General features: G+C 42.3%; 1 protein-coding gene across 2 annotated transcripts in view; it reads left to right on the top strand.

Annotated features, from left to right (window-relative positions):
- The window catches only part of PRDM2 (PR/SET domain 2), a 233677-nt gene that overhangs the window by 49548 nt on the left and 164544 nt on the right, over positions 1-19585 (top strand). The window contains exons 2-3 of one of the 2 annotated variants that reach the window (XM_068240457.1): positions 11359-11431; positions 17498-17615. In XM_068240457.1, the coding sequence (XP_068096558.1) occupies positions 11423-11431; positions 17498-17615 (127 nt within the window). In that variant the 5' untranslated portion in view covers positions 11359-11422. Of the gene's footprint in view, positions 1-11358; positions 11432-13665; positions 13706-17497; positions 17616-19585 lie in introns of those variants that run through there. The other variant, XM_068240460.1, reaches the window with a different exon arrangement.

Here is a 19585-nt window from a genome sequence, read left to right as displayed (position 1 = left end):
GGAATTATACTATTTCAAAAACCAGTTTACATACCATAGCTGGGATTTGAACCCAGGTCTAACTGTGTGGTGGGCAAGCACCCTAACCGCTGTACCACAACAGTACTAACTGAAGCTGGCCTAGCATTTACAATTTATGCTCAATGCAATAGAAACATTAGGTTGCTTAAAGGGAACCTTAACTGAGAGTAATATGGATGTTTCCTGTAAACAATACCAGTTGCCTGGCAGTCCAGCTGATCTCTGTGACTGCAATAGTGGCTGAATCACACCCTGAAACAAGCATGCAGCTAATCCAGTCTGACTTCAGTCAGAGCACCTGATCTGCATGCTTGTTCAGGGGCTGTGGCTAAAAGTATTAGACACAGGATCAGCAGGAAATTCAGGCAACTGGTATTATTTTAAAAGGAAAAATCCATATCCTTCTCCGTTTAGGTTCCCTTTAAGGATTTGTAGCATAAAAGCAAACTTACATTGGCTGGGATTTGAACCCAGGTCTCACTGTGTGGTGGGCAAGCACCCCAAAAGCTGTACCACAACAGTACTAACTGAAGCTTGCCTAGCATTTACCATTTATGCTCAATAAAAGAGAAAAAGACAGTAAGCAAGCACCTATTCAGTAGGAGACCTTAGGCAAGTCTTCCTAACACTGCTACTGCCTATAGATCATGCCCTAGTGGCTGCAGCTCTGGTGCTTTGAGTCCGCCAGGAGAAAAGCATGATATAAATGTTATTTGTCTTGTCTACTCTTTCTCTTGTATTGAGCATAAATGGTAAATGCTAGGCCAGCTTCAGTTAGTACTGTTGTGGTACAGCGGTTAGGGTGCTTGCCCACCACACAGTGAGACCCGGGTTCAAATCCCAGCCAATGTGAGTTGGCTTTTATGCTACAAATCCTTAAAGAGAACCTAAACGGTGAAGGATATGGATTTTTCCTTTTAAAATAATACCAGTTGCCTGAATCGCCTGCTGATCCTGTGTCTCTAATACTTTTAGCCACAGCCCCTGAACAAGCATGCAGATCAGGTGCTCTGACTGAAGTCAGACTGGATTAGCTGCATGCTTGTTTCAGGGTGTGATTCAGCCACTATTGCAGTCACAGAGATCAGCTGGACTGCCAGGCAACTGGTATTGTTTACAGGAAACATCCATATCACTCTGTTAAGGTTCCCTTTAAGCAACCTAATGTTTCTATTGCATTGAGCATAAATAGTAAATGCTAGGCCAGCTTCAGTTAGTACTGTTGTGGTACAGCGGTTAGGGTGCTTGCCCACCACACAGTTAGACCTGGGTTCAATTCCCAGCTATGGTATGTAAACTGGTTTTTGAAATAGTATAATTCCCTGGCAGATGAGACCCTCTGAATCGAACTTCCGCAAAAGTTCGCCTGGTGCAGGCGAACGCGAACCCCCAAAGTTTGCCTGGAACCGTTCGCCGGCGAACAGTTCGCTACATCTCTACTCAGAGGTTGTCTAAGAGAATATTGGGAGCAACAACACAGTGAAATCCAAAGAACACACAAGACAGGTCAGGGATCAAGTTATTGAGAAATTTAAAACCGGCTTAGGCTACAAAAAGATTTCCAAAGCCTTGAACATCCCACGGAGCACTGTTCAAGCGATAATTCAGAAATGGAAGGAGTATGGCACAACTGTTCACCTACCAAGACAAGGCCGTCCACCTAAACTCACAGGCCAAACAAGGAGAGCGCTGATCAGAAATGCAGTCAAGAGGCCCATGGTGACTCTGGACAAGCTGCAGAGATCTACAGCTCAGGTGGGAGACTCGGTCCATAGGACAACTATTAGTCATGCACTGTACAAAGTTGGCCTTTATGGAAGAGTGGCAAGAAGAAAGGCATTGTTAACAGAAAGCATAAGAAGTCCCGTTTGCAGTTTGCCACAAGCCATGTGGGGGACACAGCAACCATGTGGAAGAAGGTGATCTGGTCAGATGAGAACAAAATGGAATCTATTTGGCCAAAATGCAAAACAATATGTGTGGCGGAAAACTAACACTGCACATCACTCCCCACTGTCAAATATGGCGGTGGCAGCATTATGCCCGGGGGGGGGGGGGGGGGGGGGGGTGCATCTCTTCAGCAGGGACAGGGAAGCTGGTCAGAGTTGATAGGAAGATGGATGGAGCCAAATACAGGGCAAACTTGGAAGAAAACCTCTTGGAGACTGCAAAAGACTTGAGACTGGGGCGGAGGTTCACCTTCCAGCAGGACAATGACCCTAAACATAAAGCCAGGGGACCAGTGGAATGGTTTAAAACAAAACATATCTGTGTTAGAATGGCCCAGTCAAAGTCCAGATCTAAATCCAATCGAGAATCTGTGGCAAGATCTGAAAACTGCTGTTCACAAATGCTGTCCATCTAATCTGACTGAGGTGGCGCTGTTTTGCAAAGAAGAATGGGCAAGGATTTCAGTCTCTAGATGTGCAAAGATGGTAGAGACATACCCTAAAAAGACTGACAGCTGTAATTGCAGCAAAAGGTGGTTCTACAAAGTATTGACTCGGGGCCGAATAATTACGCACACCCCACTTTGAAGTTATTTATTTGTAAAAAATGTTTGGAATGATTTATGATTTTCGATCCACTTCTCACATGTACACCACTGTACTGGTCTTTCACATGGAATTCCAATAAAATTAATGCATGTTTGTGGCAGTAATGTGACAAAATGTGGAAAACTTCAAGGGGGCCGAATACTTTTGCAACCCACTGTATAATATTGCTCTTTGTAAAGATGGGCTGTCGTGATGACGCCACGGCTACGCAGTGCGGGCGAGCATGTGCGACTTCATGACGTGTTACCGGAGCTGCCAGCAGGACAGCAGAAGGGGCTACAGTGAGTAAGTCCAGTTTGTTTTCTAAGATTAACTGGAACCCTATATTGGCTGGGTTCTGGTGCATAGATCTGCAGAAAATGGCCCTAGCCTAGAAAGTGCAGAGGCCTTTTTCTGCAAGGTGTGAAGGCTACACACTGAAACAGGCTAGTATGGGACTCCAGTGAATTTTATACAGATGGCTTGCTGGGGCATTTACGTTGCCAATGACAGGCCGAGATGGCTGAAGTTGGCAGAGTGTCAGCTTCCTGGCCAGGAGTTTTTGTTCCGAGGAGCAGATGCTTTCTTAATATAGCTTCAAAATTCTTAAGCTTTGGCAGTGATGAAATGCCTTTTATGTTACATTATATGCAAATTAGAGGAGTCTGAGTCAGTGGAATCAGAAACTGAGGAGTTTTTCCTTTTAAACAATAAAAAGGTGAAATTATGAAGCATGTGATAGATTTGTAAAGTTGGCCTCAAACGATATTTTACCCTACAGATGTTCGATCACTTAAGTCTTGAGCAGCCCACTGACCTACTGCATATTGACCTATAGATACTGCTGATGCAGAACCTATTGGACCAGTTTCAGCTGGCAAATGTTATCTGACAGTACTACAATGCAGTGAATTGAGTTTCTACTGCTGGGCTGATGCTGGGCCAGGAATTCACGCAAGCACGTCAAGGTTTTGGCTGAGAACTAACTAAAGATGTTTGTGCAGCAAATGGTTAATTTGGAGCTGATCAAAATGTCTCATCTACGGTAGCTCTTAAAGTGTAACTGTCGGGCATAAAATCAAAAATCAATTCTTTATTTTTATCTGGTAATCAAGTTATAAGGATGCTAACCAGGCAATTCAAAAGTGAAAAATCACTTACTCATCAATTACTTGTTGTTAGATGATCATTTCCCAGTTTACCTGACTCTTATTTGGTACATTGCAGCGCAAAGGAAGTTGCAGGGCATGCTGGGTTATCATTTTTTGCTTCTTTACTTTCCCCTCAGACTTAACTAATGCAGCCTGATTGGCTGAATCTTCTTTCCCTCCTGTTTTCCCCTCACACATCTCTGTTCCTCTCTGATTGGCCAATATTTCTCATGCTGAGACAATGCACTTTCTATTGCAGAGCTAGGCAGGCCTAAAGACTGGGAGGAGGACGGGCAATACATAAACAATCAGGCAGAGGAGGAGAGTAAGGGAGGAAATTTACATCAGGGTTGGCTTCAAGATAGACCTAATTAAAATGGAGAAGCCTAAGGATTTTTTCTTTTTTTACTAAAGTAAAATCACTAAAAGCAAAACCTGGACAGTGCAATACATCTGTTATGTAAGTAGAGCAAGTATTTAACTACTTATATATGTGTTTTTTTAGTATGGCTGATCGCTCCTCTTTAACCTGCTGAGCGGTCTGGACGAGCTCAGCTCGTCCAACACCGCCAGAGGCTGCCGCTCAGGCCCTGCTGGGCCGATTTCAACCAAATAAAAAGCAGCACACGCAGCCGGCACTTTGCCAGCCGCGTGTGCTGCCTGATCGCCGCTGCAGCGCGGCGATCCGCCGCGTGCAGCGGCGAAAGAGGGTCCCCCCAGCCGCCCGAGCCCAGCGTAGCCGGAACAAACAGTTCCGGCCAGCGCTAAGGGCTGGATCGGAGGCGGCTGACGTCAGGACGTCGGCTGACGTCCATGACGTCACTCCGCTCGTCGCCATGGCGACGAGGGAAGCGAAACACGGAGGGCCGCTCATTGCGGCCTTCCGTGTTATCTCTTGCCGCCGGAGGCGATCGGAAGATCGCCTCCGGAGCGCCCTCTAGTGGGCTTTCATGCAGCCAACTTTCAGTTGGCTGCATGAAATAGTTTTTTTTTTATTTAAAAAAAACCCTCCCACAGCCACCCTGGCGATTTAATCAGAACGCCAGGGTGGTTAGAACCCAAACTGAAGCTAGAGTTCAAAATCACATACTTGTCTGAGTGGGAAGTCTGTGGATCCTATATAGACTCCCCACTCTGTCCTCTGGTCCTCCACCACTGGCCAGGACCCTGCAGCTGATTGGGCACACTCCTCTCTTGGCATGAGCTTTGCCGCCCTGCAACCTTGACTGCGCAGCCTTGACTCATGCACAAGCGGCTCCAATCCACTGGGCAGGTGCAGCTGTACTTGTGCAGTACAGCCATGCTCATGCTTGATAGGGAGTGCACCACCGATCATATTACCTACACTCTCTTGTCCGTAATCTTTGGATGGTCCACAAGCAGCATTCAGGAATTGAAGGATGCGGAGGGAAGCCTCATTAGGATCCAGAGGCTTACCTCTTAAGTAAAAATGCAATTTTTTTACCTGAGTTTTGGCTCAGGTACACTTTTCAAGAGTATGGCCAGTTTGCAGGTTTTTTTTCTACTTTTGTTTCTTCTCTCATCCCTACACTGTTGTGTAAAATAGATGCACACTATCAAATAAATTACTATCAAAATTCAAATAAAGAAAATCTGAGAAAAAATATTTATATTGCACAGAATTACAATTTTACGAAGTCCTCCAAACTCCACAAACGTCACCTAAACTGAAAATTGAGAGAGAACTGAGCTACTTTCAGTTTTCCTATCTATTCCTCCAAGTTGTTTATTCTTTATAACAGCTCATTTCACTGACTTAATTAAATTATTAAGAACCTGTTCACATACAGTGGTTTGCAAAAGTATTCGGCCCCCTTGAAGTTTTCCACATTTTGTCATATTACTGCCACAAACATGAATCAATTTTATTGGAATTCCACGTGAAAGACCAATACAAAGTTGTGTATACGTGAGAAGTGGAATGAAAATCATACATGATTCCAAACATAAAATAAATAACTGCAAAGTGGGTGTGCGTAATTATTCAGTCAATACTTTGTAGAACCACCTTTTGCTGCAATTACAGCTGCCAGTCTTTTAAGGTATGTGTAACATCTGCAAATATAGAGGCTGCGGACACGCAGGGTATATCCGCAGCCGCCTTTGTTCCCTGTCCTCAGACTTTATCCGTTCCGCCGGCGTCTAGCACGCTGGGAACGGTGCTGTCTCTTGCTCATAGGGTCGCTGTCTCGCGCGGGCGCGCACGGAGACAGGACCTTTATGCTGGAGGAAGGCGCGTCAGCTGACCTGCCGGTCGGCTGACGTCAGAGGTGACTCACGCCGCTCGGATTGGCTGATTGGTGAGGGGCGCGGCTGTGGGCTCTCCTCTGCTTCTTAAAGCCAATGGGTACCACATTAAAAATAAAAATGTCAGATACTCACCTAAGGAGAGGGAAGGCTCGGTCCTAATGAGCCTTACCTCTCCTCTCCCGGTGCCCTCGGTGCTGCGCTGGCTCCCCCGTTCGCGTCCGCCGCCGCAGGGACTTCGGAGGTCTTCGGGAGCACTCGGCATCCGAAGACGGGCCGATCCATACTACGCACGCGCGAGTGCGTCATAGAGGGCGCTCGCGCATGCGTAGTATGGAGCGGCCCGTCTTCGGGAGCCAGAGTGCTCCTGAAGGCTTCCGAAAGCTCCCTTCGGCTTGCTGAAGTGGCAGTATTTGACCAAACTGGTCGAATACTGCCACGGGGGACCCTGCGCGGAACCGGGCACCGGAAGAGGAGAGGGAAGGCTCATTAGGACCGAGCCTTCCCTCTCCTTAGGTGAGTATCCGACTTTTTTATTTTGTTAAATGGTAAACACTCACTTTAAGCCTTCACTGATCATTCGCAACTCGTCTGCTGTTGCGAATACACTCGTGTTAGCGCTCAGACCTTAGACTAGTATCCGGTGTGCTTTGATCTGGGAGGAAACCAGGGATTTCACACAAGACTAGGACTATTGTTATATTGCATTACTGATTACCTGTGTATGATTCTGGCTAGACTCTGACCTTGCTATTGCTTATCGATTCTGTACTTCCGCCTATCTGACCTTAGTTGCTGAACCTCTTCCTGATAACTCACTATTCTTCTGCCTCACGTTTCTGTACTTCGTCTCTCAGTTGCCAAACCTTGCCTGTCTGACCTCTCGACTCCCCAGTGGGCGCTTGCCACTGGTGAGGTGTTCTTTCTACTAAATACCCACCAGCTCCTCTGGTGAGGTTTACTTTAAGTTATACAGCTCCTGTGAATGATAGTACTTTACCAGCTCCACTGGTGAGGTATATTATTTATCTACTGTTGCACCAAACACTTTACACCTCTGTTTCTCAGCCTTCTATACTTGTATTATTGGTGATACTGCAGATCACACAATAATCAGACGTCTGTGTGCTACAACAATCATTACAGTATGTCTCTACCAGCTTTGCACATCTAGAGACTGAAATCCTTGCCCATTCTTCTTTGCAAAACCGCTCCAGCTCAGTCAGATTAGATGGACAGCATTTGTCAACAGCAGTTTTCAGATCTTGCCACAGATTCTCGATTGGATTTAGATCTGGACTTTGACTGGGCCATTCTAACACATGAATATGTATTGTTTTAAATCGTTTGTATTGGTCTTTCACGTGGAATTCCAATAAAATTGATACATCTTTGTGGCAGTAATATGACAAAATGTGAAAAACTTCAAGGGGGCTGAATACTTTTGCAAACCACTGTATATTAGCTCCTTATCAGCCACTCGATTCTCCGCTATTGTCTGCAGACGGGGATCAAGCGGGGAATCTATCCGGCAGGTCATCGGAACTGTCGGATATTATCAATCGAGCCATCAGCGGCTCGATTGATAAGGACAAGCAAGTCAGTGTATACCCAGCATAAGGGATCGAGAAGTAAACCGAATTCTTCCGAAAACACAATCCTGCTCAGTCTAGGTGAGGAGTGGGCAAATTTTATTTATTTATTTATTTTTTCTCATGCACCACAATGAGCTCTTTGACAGAGGGGCCGGACCAAGGCCAGATGCCTGGAGTGTCCCCAATATTAGGTAGCACTCCCCAGCCCAGAATTGGTGGCAAGATGTACCCCCTGTAATAGGTAGTCCCCGTACCCCCCCCCCCCCCCCCCCCCAATATGCATCTGTCAGTGCCACCAGGATCTCTCTTGTCTTGTTGCACCATCTTATCTCTATCACTCCCTCCGGTGGTGCGGCTGGAAGAAGTCATAGAGATGAGACTCTGCAACAGGGCTTAAAGGGAACCTAAACTGAGGATATGGATTTTTCCTTTTAAAATACCAGTTGCCCGACTCTCCTGCTGATCCTGCGTCTCTAATATTAGTAGCAGCAGCTCCTGAGCAAGCATGCAGATCAGGTGCTGTGACTGAAGTCAGACTGGATTAGCTGCATGCTTGTTTCAGGTGTATGAGTCAGCCACTACTGCCAGAGAGCAACAGGACTGCCAGGCAACTGGTATTATTTAAAAGGAAACATCCATATTCCTCTCAGTTTAGGTTCCCTTTAAGGGGGATCACTGTGACACTGACAGGTGAGTAACAGATACAAACATGCTCCACCCTGCATATGGATGGGTGGGGGCTCTCGAGGGGTACAGGTGCACCCTCAGAGCTCTGCACCTAGATGCTAGTGCCTCCCTAGCCTTGGCCTCTGATTCAGGAGGCCAAGGCAGATGATCGGCATTGCTTACTATATGAAATTAAGAGATGTCCCTCTAATTAACAGCCCTGATCACCATCACCAACAGCCCCCTCTGTTATGAATTTCCCTCACGGGAAGGATCATTTTATATATTCGCATATATAGGTGCATAGGTGATTGTGATTGCCCAGTTCTAAGCTGCGTTTAATTTGCATTAAATTTGTATGCATGCCAGAATTAATAGCCTCTCAATGACCATCTCTTATTAGCATATTTAAAAACCAAGGTGCCCTTTGATGATGTTATCTCAGTGCAGTCTTACTAAATCTATGTGGTAGAATGGTAAACGGAGTATATAAATGTTGAACTTTTTTAGACAGTCCCTAATTTTAAATGGATGTGGTAAGATGGAAAAATTCAGATTGTATTTTTGATGGGCATCTTAACAATCAGTTTACATGCTTTTCCTGAAACTCTTCCCTGGGATAAAACTCCTGTAATTGGCAACATGTTCTAGTAAGGTGACCATACATCACTCAGTCTGCCACCTGATTGACCATTACATAGATATCTCTCTCTTTGCATCTGATCAGAGAAACTACTGTCTGCCCACACACTAGTACACACCAATTTCCTATAGATTTCAGCATGAAATCTATTGGAAGTCATCCTAGGACCACTGTTGCTTCCCCCATTCTAGGGGAAACCTGGCTTGGGGGTCCCTGGGTAATCGAAAGCAGGTCCTGCTACGCACCCAATCGAGCACTTGCAACCGAGATTTTCCAGTATGCTCGACCACTCCCTTCCACCATTTTTGTTCTATTTTCTTGATATATATCTATATCTAACAAAATATATATGTGTATGTATGTATGTATGTATGTATGTATGTATGTATGTATGTATGTATGTATGTATGTATGTATGTGTGTGTGTGTATGTGTATATATATACACACACACACACACACACACACACACACACACACACACACACACACACACACACACACACACACACACACACACACACACACACACACACACACACACACACACACACACACACACACACACACACACACACACACACACACACACACACACACACACACACACACACACACACACACACACACGTCCTTCTCAAAAAATTAGCATATTGTGATAAAGTTCATTATTTTCTGTAATGTACTGATAAACATTGGACTTTCATATATTTTAGATTCAATACACACAACTGAAGTAGTTCAAGCCTTTTATTGTTTTAATATTGATGATTTTGGCATACAGCTCATGAAAACCCAAAATTCCTATCTCAAAAAATTAGCATATCATGAAAAGGTCCTCTAAAGGAGCTATTAACCTAATCATCTGAATCCACTAAATAACTCTAACTCTAAACACCTGCAAAAGATTCCTGAGGCTTTTAAAAACTCCCAGCCTGGTTCATTACTCAAAACCGCAATCATGGGTAAGACTGCCGACCTGACTGCTGTCCAGAAGGCCATCATTGACACCCTCAAGCAAGAGGGTAAGGCACAGAAAGAAATTTCTGAATGAATAGGCTGTTCCCAGAGTGCTGTATCAAGCTACCTCAGTGCGGGAAGTCTGTGGGAAGGAAAAAGTGTGGCAGACCTGCGGAAGCAGTGGACTGAGTCTGGAGTAGAAACATCCAGAGCCACCGTGTACAGGCGTGTGCAGGAAATGGGTTACAGGTGCCGCATTCCCCAGGTCAAGCCACTTTTAAACCAGAAAAAGCGCCTGACCTGGGCTGCAGAGAAGCAGCACTGGACTGTTACTCAGTGGTCCAAAGTACTTTTTTCAGATGAAAGCAACTTTTGCATGTCATTCGGAAATCAAGGTGCCAGAGTCTGGAGGAAGACTGGGGAGAGGGAAATGCCAAAATGCCTGAAGTCCAGTGTCAAGTACCCACAGTGATGGTCTGGGGTGCCATGTCAGCTGCTGGTGTTGGTCCACTGTGTTTTATCAAGGGCAGGGTCAATGCAGCTATCTATCAGGAGATTTTGGAGCACTTCATGCTTCCATCTGCTGAAAAGCTTTATGGAGATGAAGATTTCATTTTTCAGCACGACCTGGCACCTGCTCAAAGTGTCAAAACCACTGGTAGATGGTTTACTGACCATGGTATTACTGTGCTCAATTGGCCTGCCAACTCTCCTGACCTGAACCCCATAGAGAAGCTGTGGGATATTGTGAAGAGAAAGTTGAGAGATGCAAGACCCAACACTCTGGATGAGCTTAAGGCCACTATCGAAGCATCCTGGGCCTCCATAACACCTGAGCAGTGCCACAGGCTGATTGCCTCCATGCCACGCCGCATTGAAGCAGTCATTTCTGCAAATGGATTCCTGACCAAGTATTGAGTGCATAACTGAACATAATTATTTGAAGGTTGACTTTTTTTGTTTAAAAAACACTTTACTTTTATTGGTCGGATGAAATATGCAAATTTTTTGAGATAGGAATTTTGAGTTTTCATGAGCTGTATGCCAAAATCATCAATATTAAAACAATAAAAGGCTAGAACTACTTCAGTTTTGTGTATTTGAATCTAAAATATATGAAAGTCTAACGTTTATCAGTACATTACAGAAAATAATGAACTTTATCACAATATGCTAATTTTTTGAGAAGATCATACATATATACATAAATATATAAATAAATATATTAATATAAATATATATATATATATATATATATATATATATATATATATATATATATATATATATATATATATATATATATATATATATATATATATATATATATATATATATATATATATATATATATATATATATATATATTCAAATCCTTCTGTTTATTAAACCTGTAAGCTAGTGTGAAGGAGGGTTCTATTTTTAGATCTGAAGTAATGCCATAAGGTGCTTTACCACAATAAAACTGTACTATAGTTTTCAGTTGTTCAGATATTTATAATCTCTGTATCTCCTCAGGACTCTTGAAATGAAGCGGTGAGCCTGCGATGAGCCATTCGCTACACCCCACCAGCAGTTCACAATGAATCTGGTGAGTCTTTGTTTAAAGAATAGATGTAACCAAACTCTTTAACTGGTTTTCTTGAAATATTTATGGTAATTCTGACCTTGTCCAAGCTCATCTTATCACCTGTTTGATGGTAACTGACAGAAGCATGATGGTAACTGACAGAAGCACCTATACAGAGAAAACTTGGGAACTCTCTTGTATTGTGGCAATGGGGTTCCTTCTTTTTGTCAGCCATGGTCTTGTATCAAGAAGGGCCATATACTGAACTTGAGTTTGAAATTCTTGCTGATGAGAAATCCAGACAGTCACTGGTAAACCATAAAATGTACAGAGTATTGTTGTGTTTTTTTCTCCCGAATTTATATCCATATTAGGCAGAATGTCTGCATTAGTTAAAAGCTGTTTTTAAATCAGGTAAAACAGAAAAGAGGATCTGAGCACTACCTAAAAATGCAAAGCAGGTGTTTTTGGTGCACTGACGCTACTCGGGGCCCTGATAGACTGCAATGTAAATTTGTGGCTATATGGTGCCAGGGGCTTATTTGTGGTCAGATGCCCGGCTATGAGATAAATGATCGCATTTTTTGGCTTGGGGGCAGATAGCAGTAGGTCTTGTAAGTTAGTATGAGGATATAGGAATGGGGTTTGGCTATAATTTAGGTGTGTCCAAGGGTTGTTTGGTGTTAAGGTTGTTAAGGTAATGGGAGTAAGGTTAGTGTTAGGCAGAGGAGAGGGGGGAGGTAAATGTTAGGAGTAGGGAGGGAAGTTAGTGTTTTGATAGGAGAGAAAGTTGGTGACGATATTACTGATATTTTAAATGATTGGCGATATCCTGTGACAAACTTCTTAGTGCCACACGCGCACAGGTGCAGTATGGCTGGGCTCGTACTTGAAGAAGAGTCCCAATCAGATAACTGACAAGCTCTTGTCTGTAATCTTTGGAGGGGCATTGCTTGGCGACGAGGGACCAAAGGATTCCACGGGAAGCCTCATTAGGATCCAGAGACTTTCTCTTCTCAGGTAAGTATCTGATTTTGTACCTTTTGCTCAGGTAAACTTTAAAGGGACACTGACGGTGGCAAAAAAGAAAAATGGACTTATCTGGGGCTTCTTACAGTCCACCGTAGTCCGCGAGGCCCCCCTTCTGTGGTCCCACTGGCTGCTCTGGTAATGCTGCGACTTCAGGTGAAGTCACGCGGTTCAGTCTTTAGAGAACTGTGCATGTGCAGGACTCTTACGGCGACCATTGTGATGACATGACGGGGGTATGCACACATTCAAAGCCGCTGCATTACTGGAGCCGCCAGGAGGATGTCGAGGGACCTTGTGGGCTGGACGAAGCCCAGGTAGGTCTGGTTTTCCTTTCTTTGCCAATGCTCAGGGTCCCTTTAAATTGTCTTCATTTAACATCAGCTTTTATCTTCTTGGTCATTTTGGGATTGATTGCTGGTATATTTAGTCACTGCTCATAGGAAAATGTGCTGTGAATCTGAAGTAGAAACACAGCATTCTAGAGGTGGAATGTCACTTCCTAGGTCTCCATATCAAAGTGCAATATGGGAGATCTAGTTTATGGGCAGTAGGTGCTTAACCAACATAGATCTTATTTGAGATTATTATGCACACTTGAAACTCCTCAGGACCACGTAAAATGGCTGAGGGCCAAATTCAGCCTGCAGGTCTCGAGTTTGACACCTATCCTGTAAAGATTAGAGGTTAACCGTTTTTGTCATTCAAAACACCTCCCATTGCTTTCCCAGAGCTGCTGTAAAGGTGGCCACACACCATACAAATTTTTTTATAAATCTCTTTTCAATTCAAGAATTGCAATCAATTTTTTTGACTGATTGTAACATTTCAAAAATCTGACCAATGTACCACACATGTATGTTCAATTTCTACCCAATTATGAAAAAAATGATTGAAAACTGATAAAATTGCTTAGGAGTACAGCATATATAAGGAAACTGACAATGTACCCTACACCATTCATTTTTCATAAAAATTATTCAGAAAAATGCAGCTTTCCAGATCAACTTTATTGGATAAAAAAGGGAAATACGATCAGATTTCTTGCTCAAATAAAAAAAAAAAAGCTTTTGATTGTTCGGAAAATCCAATCGTTTTTTATCGCATTGCCATAAAATCAGATCATTTTATTGTATCATGTGTCACTACCTTAACTGAAGGGATGGGTGTCCGTTACCATATTGGGGAAAAAACCTGCTTGGTTTCACACATCTGCGACCATGACAACCTGCAGAGAGGATTCAGGTCTCTGGAAAAACCAGTGAGGTGAGAGCCTGCAGTTTCAAACTTTAGTTAGGAAGTTTGTTTTAATACTACTAAAAAAATAAATTATAAAGTTGCTAGCAAAAACTAGCACAGCAATGAATGTTTACTTCTGCAGAGTGTACTTTTTTTTTTTCTATTTCTATAGGACTTGTCTCCTTCACAATAGATGAGTGTTCTCTTCTGCTCCAGGCATTACTTCCATGGCAGATCTGTGAGGCAGGCTGTGTTAATAGTTCAGATTTTGCAGCAACAGCATTTTTTAATTAGGGTTGTGCTGGGAAGATACCGAGGCTGTCATGATTTATTGGGTAAATTCACATCGTCTTTCTCGTTTCCACTCATTACCCAGAAGAGAAAACCTGAGACGTGATCAAGATATCTTGTTACTTAAAGTGAAACCAAACTTTCAAAGTCCAGTTGTCTCTCAAACAGACATTTCTCTATAGGATAACAATAGGAAAGATAAAAATTAACAATGATCACAAGTTCTGTAACCGAAAACAGGACTCCTTATGCTGGATACACATGTTGCGTTTTGCGGCGTGATTCGCGGGATCGATTCCATCGATTCGATTATTTCCAACATGTTCGATTGTGTTTCGATGGATACAGCCATCGATTTTGCATACTTAATATGCAAAATCGACGGCTGAATCCATCGAAACACGATCGAACATGTTGGAAATAATCGAATTGATGGAATCGATCCCGTGAATCGTGCCCCAAACCGCAACGTGTGTATCCAGCATTAGGCAGGGGAGACACTTGTCTATTCTGATTTAATAACTCATGTTAATCAATAAACTAATTCACTTGAATGCATTTTTCATCTGCAGCCTCATTTTGCACATGTGCATTTTCTCATTCAATTTCATATGCTGCTGTGAAAAAACATGCACATTTTTCTGCATACAAACACACATGGTGTGCAGAAAACATGTACAGAAAAAAGCCTGCAGGAAACTGAAAGACAAGTGTCTTCTGTGCCTTACCCTATCATGAGCTGAAATGGAACTTGTTTTTGAAGAAACCTGGGAATGGATTGCAGCATGAAAAGGAGTAAGGCCTCCTTCACACCTAGGGCGTTTTAGTTTTCATTTTCTAAATCGCCCTGAAAGCGGTCGTGCAATGATTCCCTATGAGAGAGTTCAAATCTGAGCGGTTCGTTTCCGATCCGCTCAGCAAAGCGCTGCCTGTACCATTTTCTGAGCGGTTTTACTCAATGGAATGTATAGGGAAATCGCAAAGCGCTTGAAAAATCTATTTGTATAGCGACTTCCCTAGCGCGTTCATGAATAAGTACATTGTATTTATTCATTACCTCAAACAACATTCTCAAAATTGAATCTATGAAAATTCTTGCCAAAATTGTTTTGTAATCCATGTGTGAACCAGCCCTAGATTAAGATAGCCCAGGGCATTTACTTTTTAACAATGGTAGCACACAAATTGAGTGGTTATATTCAGTTAAAAGCTAGCCCCCTGGACACTTGTTTTTGCGTAGATTTGCGTGCGTACCAGCTGCACAGATGCAGCCGGTTCAGGATACCTACAGCTCCTGTTCCTACAGCTGATTGAAAGTCAGAGGTATTAGTTGACACAAACATGCAGGATTCTGCAGTGTCACATACTCCACTGACAGAGCTTGTCTGAAGCTGTATACATTCCTACCACTAGGGCTGTAGCACGCATAGTGCTGAAAGAGTGCTATGCATTTACCTATTTTAAAACTGGTGACATGTGTCAAAACACCCCCTCCATTGAAATGAGTGGCTGATATTGATGCACTATTTGGCCCCATGGACAAGTGCTTTGTAAATTATAGAATAGGGGAGACTCAATGTGAAAGTCAATTATCTCTGAATATTGCTACAAATGTATATCAGAGCTCTGCAAGGCTTCTTGTGGTTTTATTGTATTGCAAAGTATCTTTGCATTTCAATTTGGAGCACTCCAAAACTGCCTGAAGTAGGTGTTACACTTCTGTTCAAGTCTGGAATCCGTAATCTGTGGAATATGGACAGCCTAAAATAAATCCCAAATTGCTGCATGAGTGATTTTTTTGTACAGAGTAATGAGCATTTGTGATTTTATTTTATTTGGGGACAGACACACTTTGTGCGTTCTTGTGGATTTTTCCAGAATAGCTGATGAATGAGAAAACACACAGTGTGTGAATTTGAATTTTATCCTGCAAGTTTCTTCAATGCAGATGAAAACCTGATCAGAAAATCACAAATTTTCACATTTCCCTCTTTGCTATTAGATGCTGCTTTAATGGCAGTTCTTTGCCAAAGTGCTGTTTAAAATGGAATTCTTCTAGCTAAGGTGCCATCAGCATAATAGATTTGGAACAGGTTTTTTTGTTTTGTTTGTTTTTTTAACCAGTCAGGACAACAGCCAATCACATGACCATTGTGATTACCAATCGCTGTGATGACAGGTGCAGGCAAAGGGCAGGTAGTGATGCAGGTTCTGTTCTCTCCTCAGAATGTTGTGAGAGGAAAGTGCCAGCTCCTGGCTACAGCATGTGTTACTCAGTGTAAAATAAATACTTCAGTAAAGAAAAAGGAATTATTTATTGGGCTTATCAATGATTATAATACAGTAGTAATTTTACACATTGCATTTTTTTTAAATATACTGTTCTTATTTAGCCTTCATTCATATCTTTGTGTTAAATATTTAGTACTAAAAGAGCCTCGTTTGTTTTAAAAAAATTACTGATAATCTGCATTTAGGTGCCCATGAATGAACCAATTTACTGTACGATTGTCCACTTGATCGTTGCGATCATTCGGAAACAATTGTTTGGGCACACCAACAGAAGAGAAAATGAGAAGCAATCCACTCAGTTGAAAATAATCTCTCCAAAATTTGGATTGAGTGAATGATCGATAGAACGATTATTTGTCGTCGATCAGCAACATTAACGGTACACAATCCGCTCAATTATACGTTTTTTTTTCCCCTTCCCATAATCCTTTACACGTTATGTCAGACTAGTAGCCACCTGCAGATGTGAGATACTAGTCAGCTGTGTACATTTACAATTATTCTCCTGACAAAGCCACAAGCTGTACTAGGGAGCTGGTTGTTTTTTTTCCTGTGCTTCCTCTTCTGCTGCATTCTGCAACTGCTAGATCCTTTTCTTCACCCCCCCCCCCCCCCCCTTTTCCTCTCTGCAGTAACATTGCACCTTGGCATCAAAGTGTTGAGGAGTATCATTTTTATTCTTGTCTCTCGCTCTCCTTTTTTTCATTGGCCCAGTCATTTAATTTGCACAAATACTGTATGTATGCTGTTGCACTACAAATATTGGTTTATTTCATTTTCTGTAGTGGAGTGCTTCTGATTTGCATGTTTTTGTATGTATAATATATATGCTGTTCCCCATGTTGATTGAAATTTTGCATTTTAGCACACATTTTTGTGATCTTTACTGATTTGCACAGTTTTGTATGAATTAGTGATTTATATGAGCAATGCTGCCTAACCCTTGGGTCACTGAAACTACCTTCTCCAAGACAAGGACCACTGGTCGTTCTATCTGTTGTTGCTCAGTCATGCCTCTCTTCAGAAGTTTTTTTGTTTTCCAATTTCTATGATAGAGCTGTAACTATCTATCTATCTATCTATCTATCTATCTATCTATCTATCTATCTATCTATCTATCTCATCCATTTACAGACCCTTTTTCTTCTTGCTACAGTTTCTGTGCCTGAGCCTCACATTCTCAATCAAGGCAGCTTTGAAGTGGCTAATAATTGTGTTGATGTTTTTGTATTGTAGGAGGCAGTAAAGTCCCCAGAAGCAGCTGAGACATTGGAGGAAGTGCCTGAACATGTGCTCAGGGTGCTTCCTGAGGAAGTGACGCTTTCTCCATCTTCTGTGGACAAACGTAGACTAGGTAAGTGTGCAAAAGGGAAACTGAGTATATTGACAACAATGATACTATCTCAGATGTCTGGTGACTTAACAATGTTTGTCGGTTCTGTGATCTCAGCTCATTAAACTTAAGATTTTACCAGACAAGTGATATCCCTTCTGCTCTATACAGCCCTCATAAGATGCGTTGGCTCAGTGCATCCACTTGTTACCTGAGCATGTACTGCATAATCTAGACTTTAAATATGAACTTTACTCTATAAAACTTATTTATAAAATGTATATTGTAAAAAACAAGCAATTTTATTCAATGTCTGCTCTTCTTACCCCACCCTGACTTACATTCTAAAATGTATGATAAAGATACTGGCATCTTTACTGCAGTCAAGGTGCATCACTCTGGAATGATTTTTTGTTTTTCCCCCGGTAAAATGAGCTGAAACATCACTTCATGATCTATACCAATATACAGCAAAATCAGTATTCAGAATAATTTATTAAAGGGAACTTAAACTGAGAAGGATATGGATTGTTCCTTTTAAAATAATACCAGTTGCCTGACTCTCCTGCTGATCCTGTGTGTCTAATGCTTTTAGCCACAGCCCCTGAACAAGCATGCCGATCAAGTGCTTTGACTGAAGTCAGACTGGATTAGCTGCATGCTTGTTTCAGGTCTGTGATTACCACTACCACAGCCAAAGGGATCAGCAGGACTGCCAGGAAACTGGTATTGTTTAAAAGGAAACATACATATCCCTCAGTTTAGGTGAACTGTAAGGACATATAGTAGAATGCAGTAAATTATTCAGCATACCAACTTTTGCATTAAATAACCTGCTTTCAGCATCAGAAACACTTCATGTATCTATATATTGCTGTATATTGGGATGTAGCCTACTAAGGCTTATACTAGGCTGTTTTCTAGAGCATTTCTGGGAGAACAGCTATGTTTTTGTACTGGCTTTAGAGCTCTCAGTAAATGAATATTCCGTAGAGATCACCAGTCAGTACTAGAGACATTGCCACCTGTGATTGTAAATGAGAGAGAGAAAAGATTTTACAATGGGCAAACATTGATTAAATAATTTTATAAATGCCTATTGTAAAAAAAAAAAAAAAAAAAAAAGCAATTGTATTCATTATGTTATTTTGGTTACAATTCCTCTTTAAGCTCTGCTATATAATAGAACCGTTCCTCTTTTATTTTTATATGGCTCATAGATGTTGGGTGCAGCAGCGTACCTAGGGAACCTGACACCCGGTGCTGATTATTTAGAGACACCCTTCCCCCACAACAAACCATTTTTTTTGATGGGAGGGTTGACGGGTTGAGGTACTGTGTCGCTGCAAATTTTGGGGGAATTTTGGGGGAAAGAATTCATCAGGATGTGGAAGGAGTTAACCGTTATGAAGCTCTGTACTTTATACAGTGCTGCAGGAGATGTCAGTGCTATATAAATACACAATTATAATATGGTAGGACATTAGACTATGACTATGATACAATTAGTTTGTGAGCTCCTTTGAGGACCATCAGAAAATGGGGACACACAAAAGAGGAGGATGGATGGGGGGGTGATAAAGAGGTAGAGGCACAAGACAGAGAGCCTGGTGGGAGAGAAGAAATGGCAGGAAGATCTCTCACCAGGACTGTAGACCTCATCAGTGCTGTTTGGTAGGGACATACTGCTAAAAGAAGCCACTAAAATCTGAAAAGTGGAAAAGGCCATGGGGGGAAGACAACTGAGTGGGAGGGGGAGCTGGGAAAAAAAATATAAGATTACCTGCAATCAAGCTAATCTAAATTTCCTGGAGCCTGTTTCTCTGCAAACTACAGAAGTTGTCTGTCAGCACCGGTATCACTGGCTTCTGCAACAGCAGACTGCCCTGCATTATTGATTAATTACTCTGACCAGGATAAATAATCAATAGTCCAGGGCACTCTAGTATTACAGCAGCCATTGCACATGACTACTGACAGGCAACTTTTGA

Source organism: Hyperolius riggenbachi, chromosome 6 (genome assembly GCF_040937935.1).
Source record: "Hyperolius riggenbachi isolate aHypRig1 chromosome 6, aHypRig1.pri, whole genome shotgun sequence".
Lineage (NCBI taxonomy): Eukaryota > Metazoa > Chordata > Amphibia > Anura > Hyperoliidae > Hyperolius > Hyperolius riggenbachi.
Note: the sequence above shows the minus strand (reverse complement) of the source record. Positions and strands in the feature narration are given on the sequence as shown.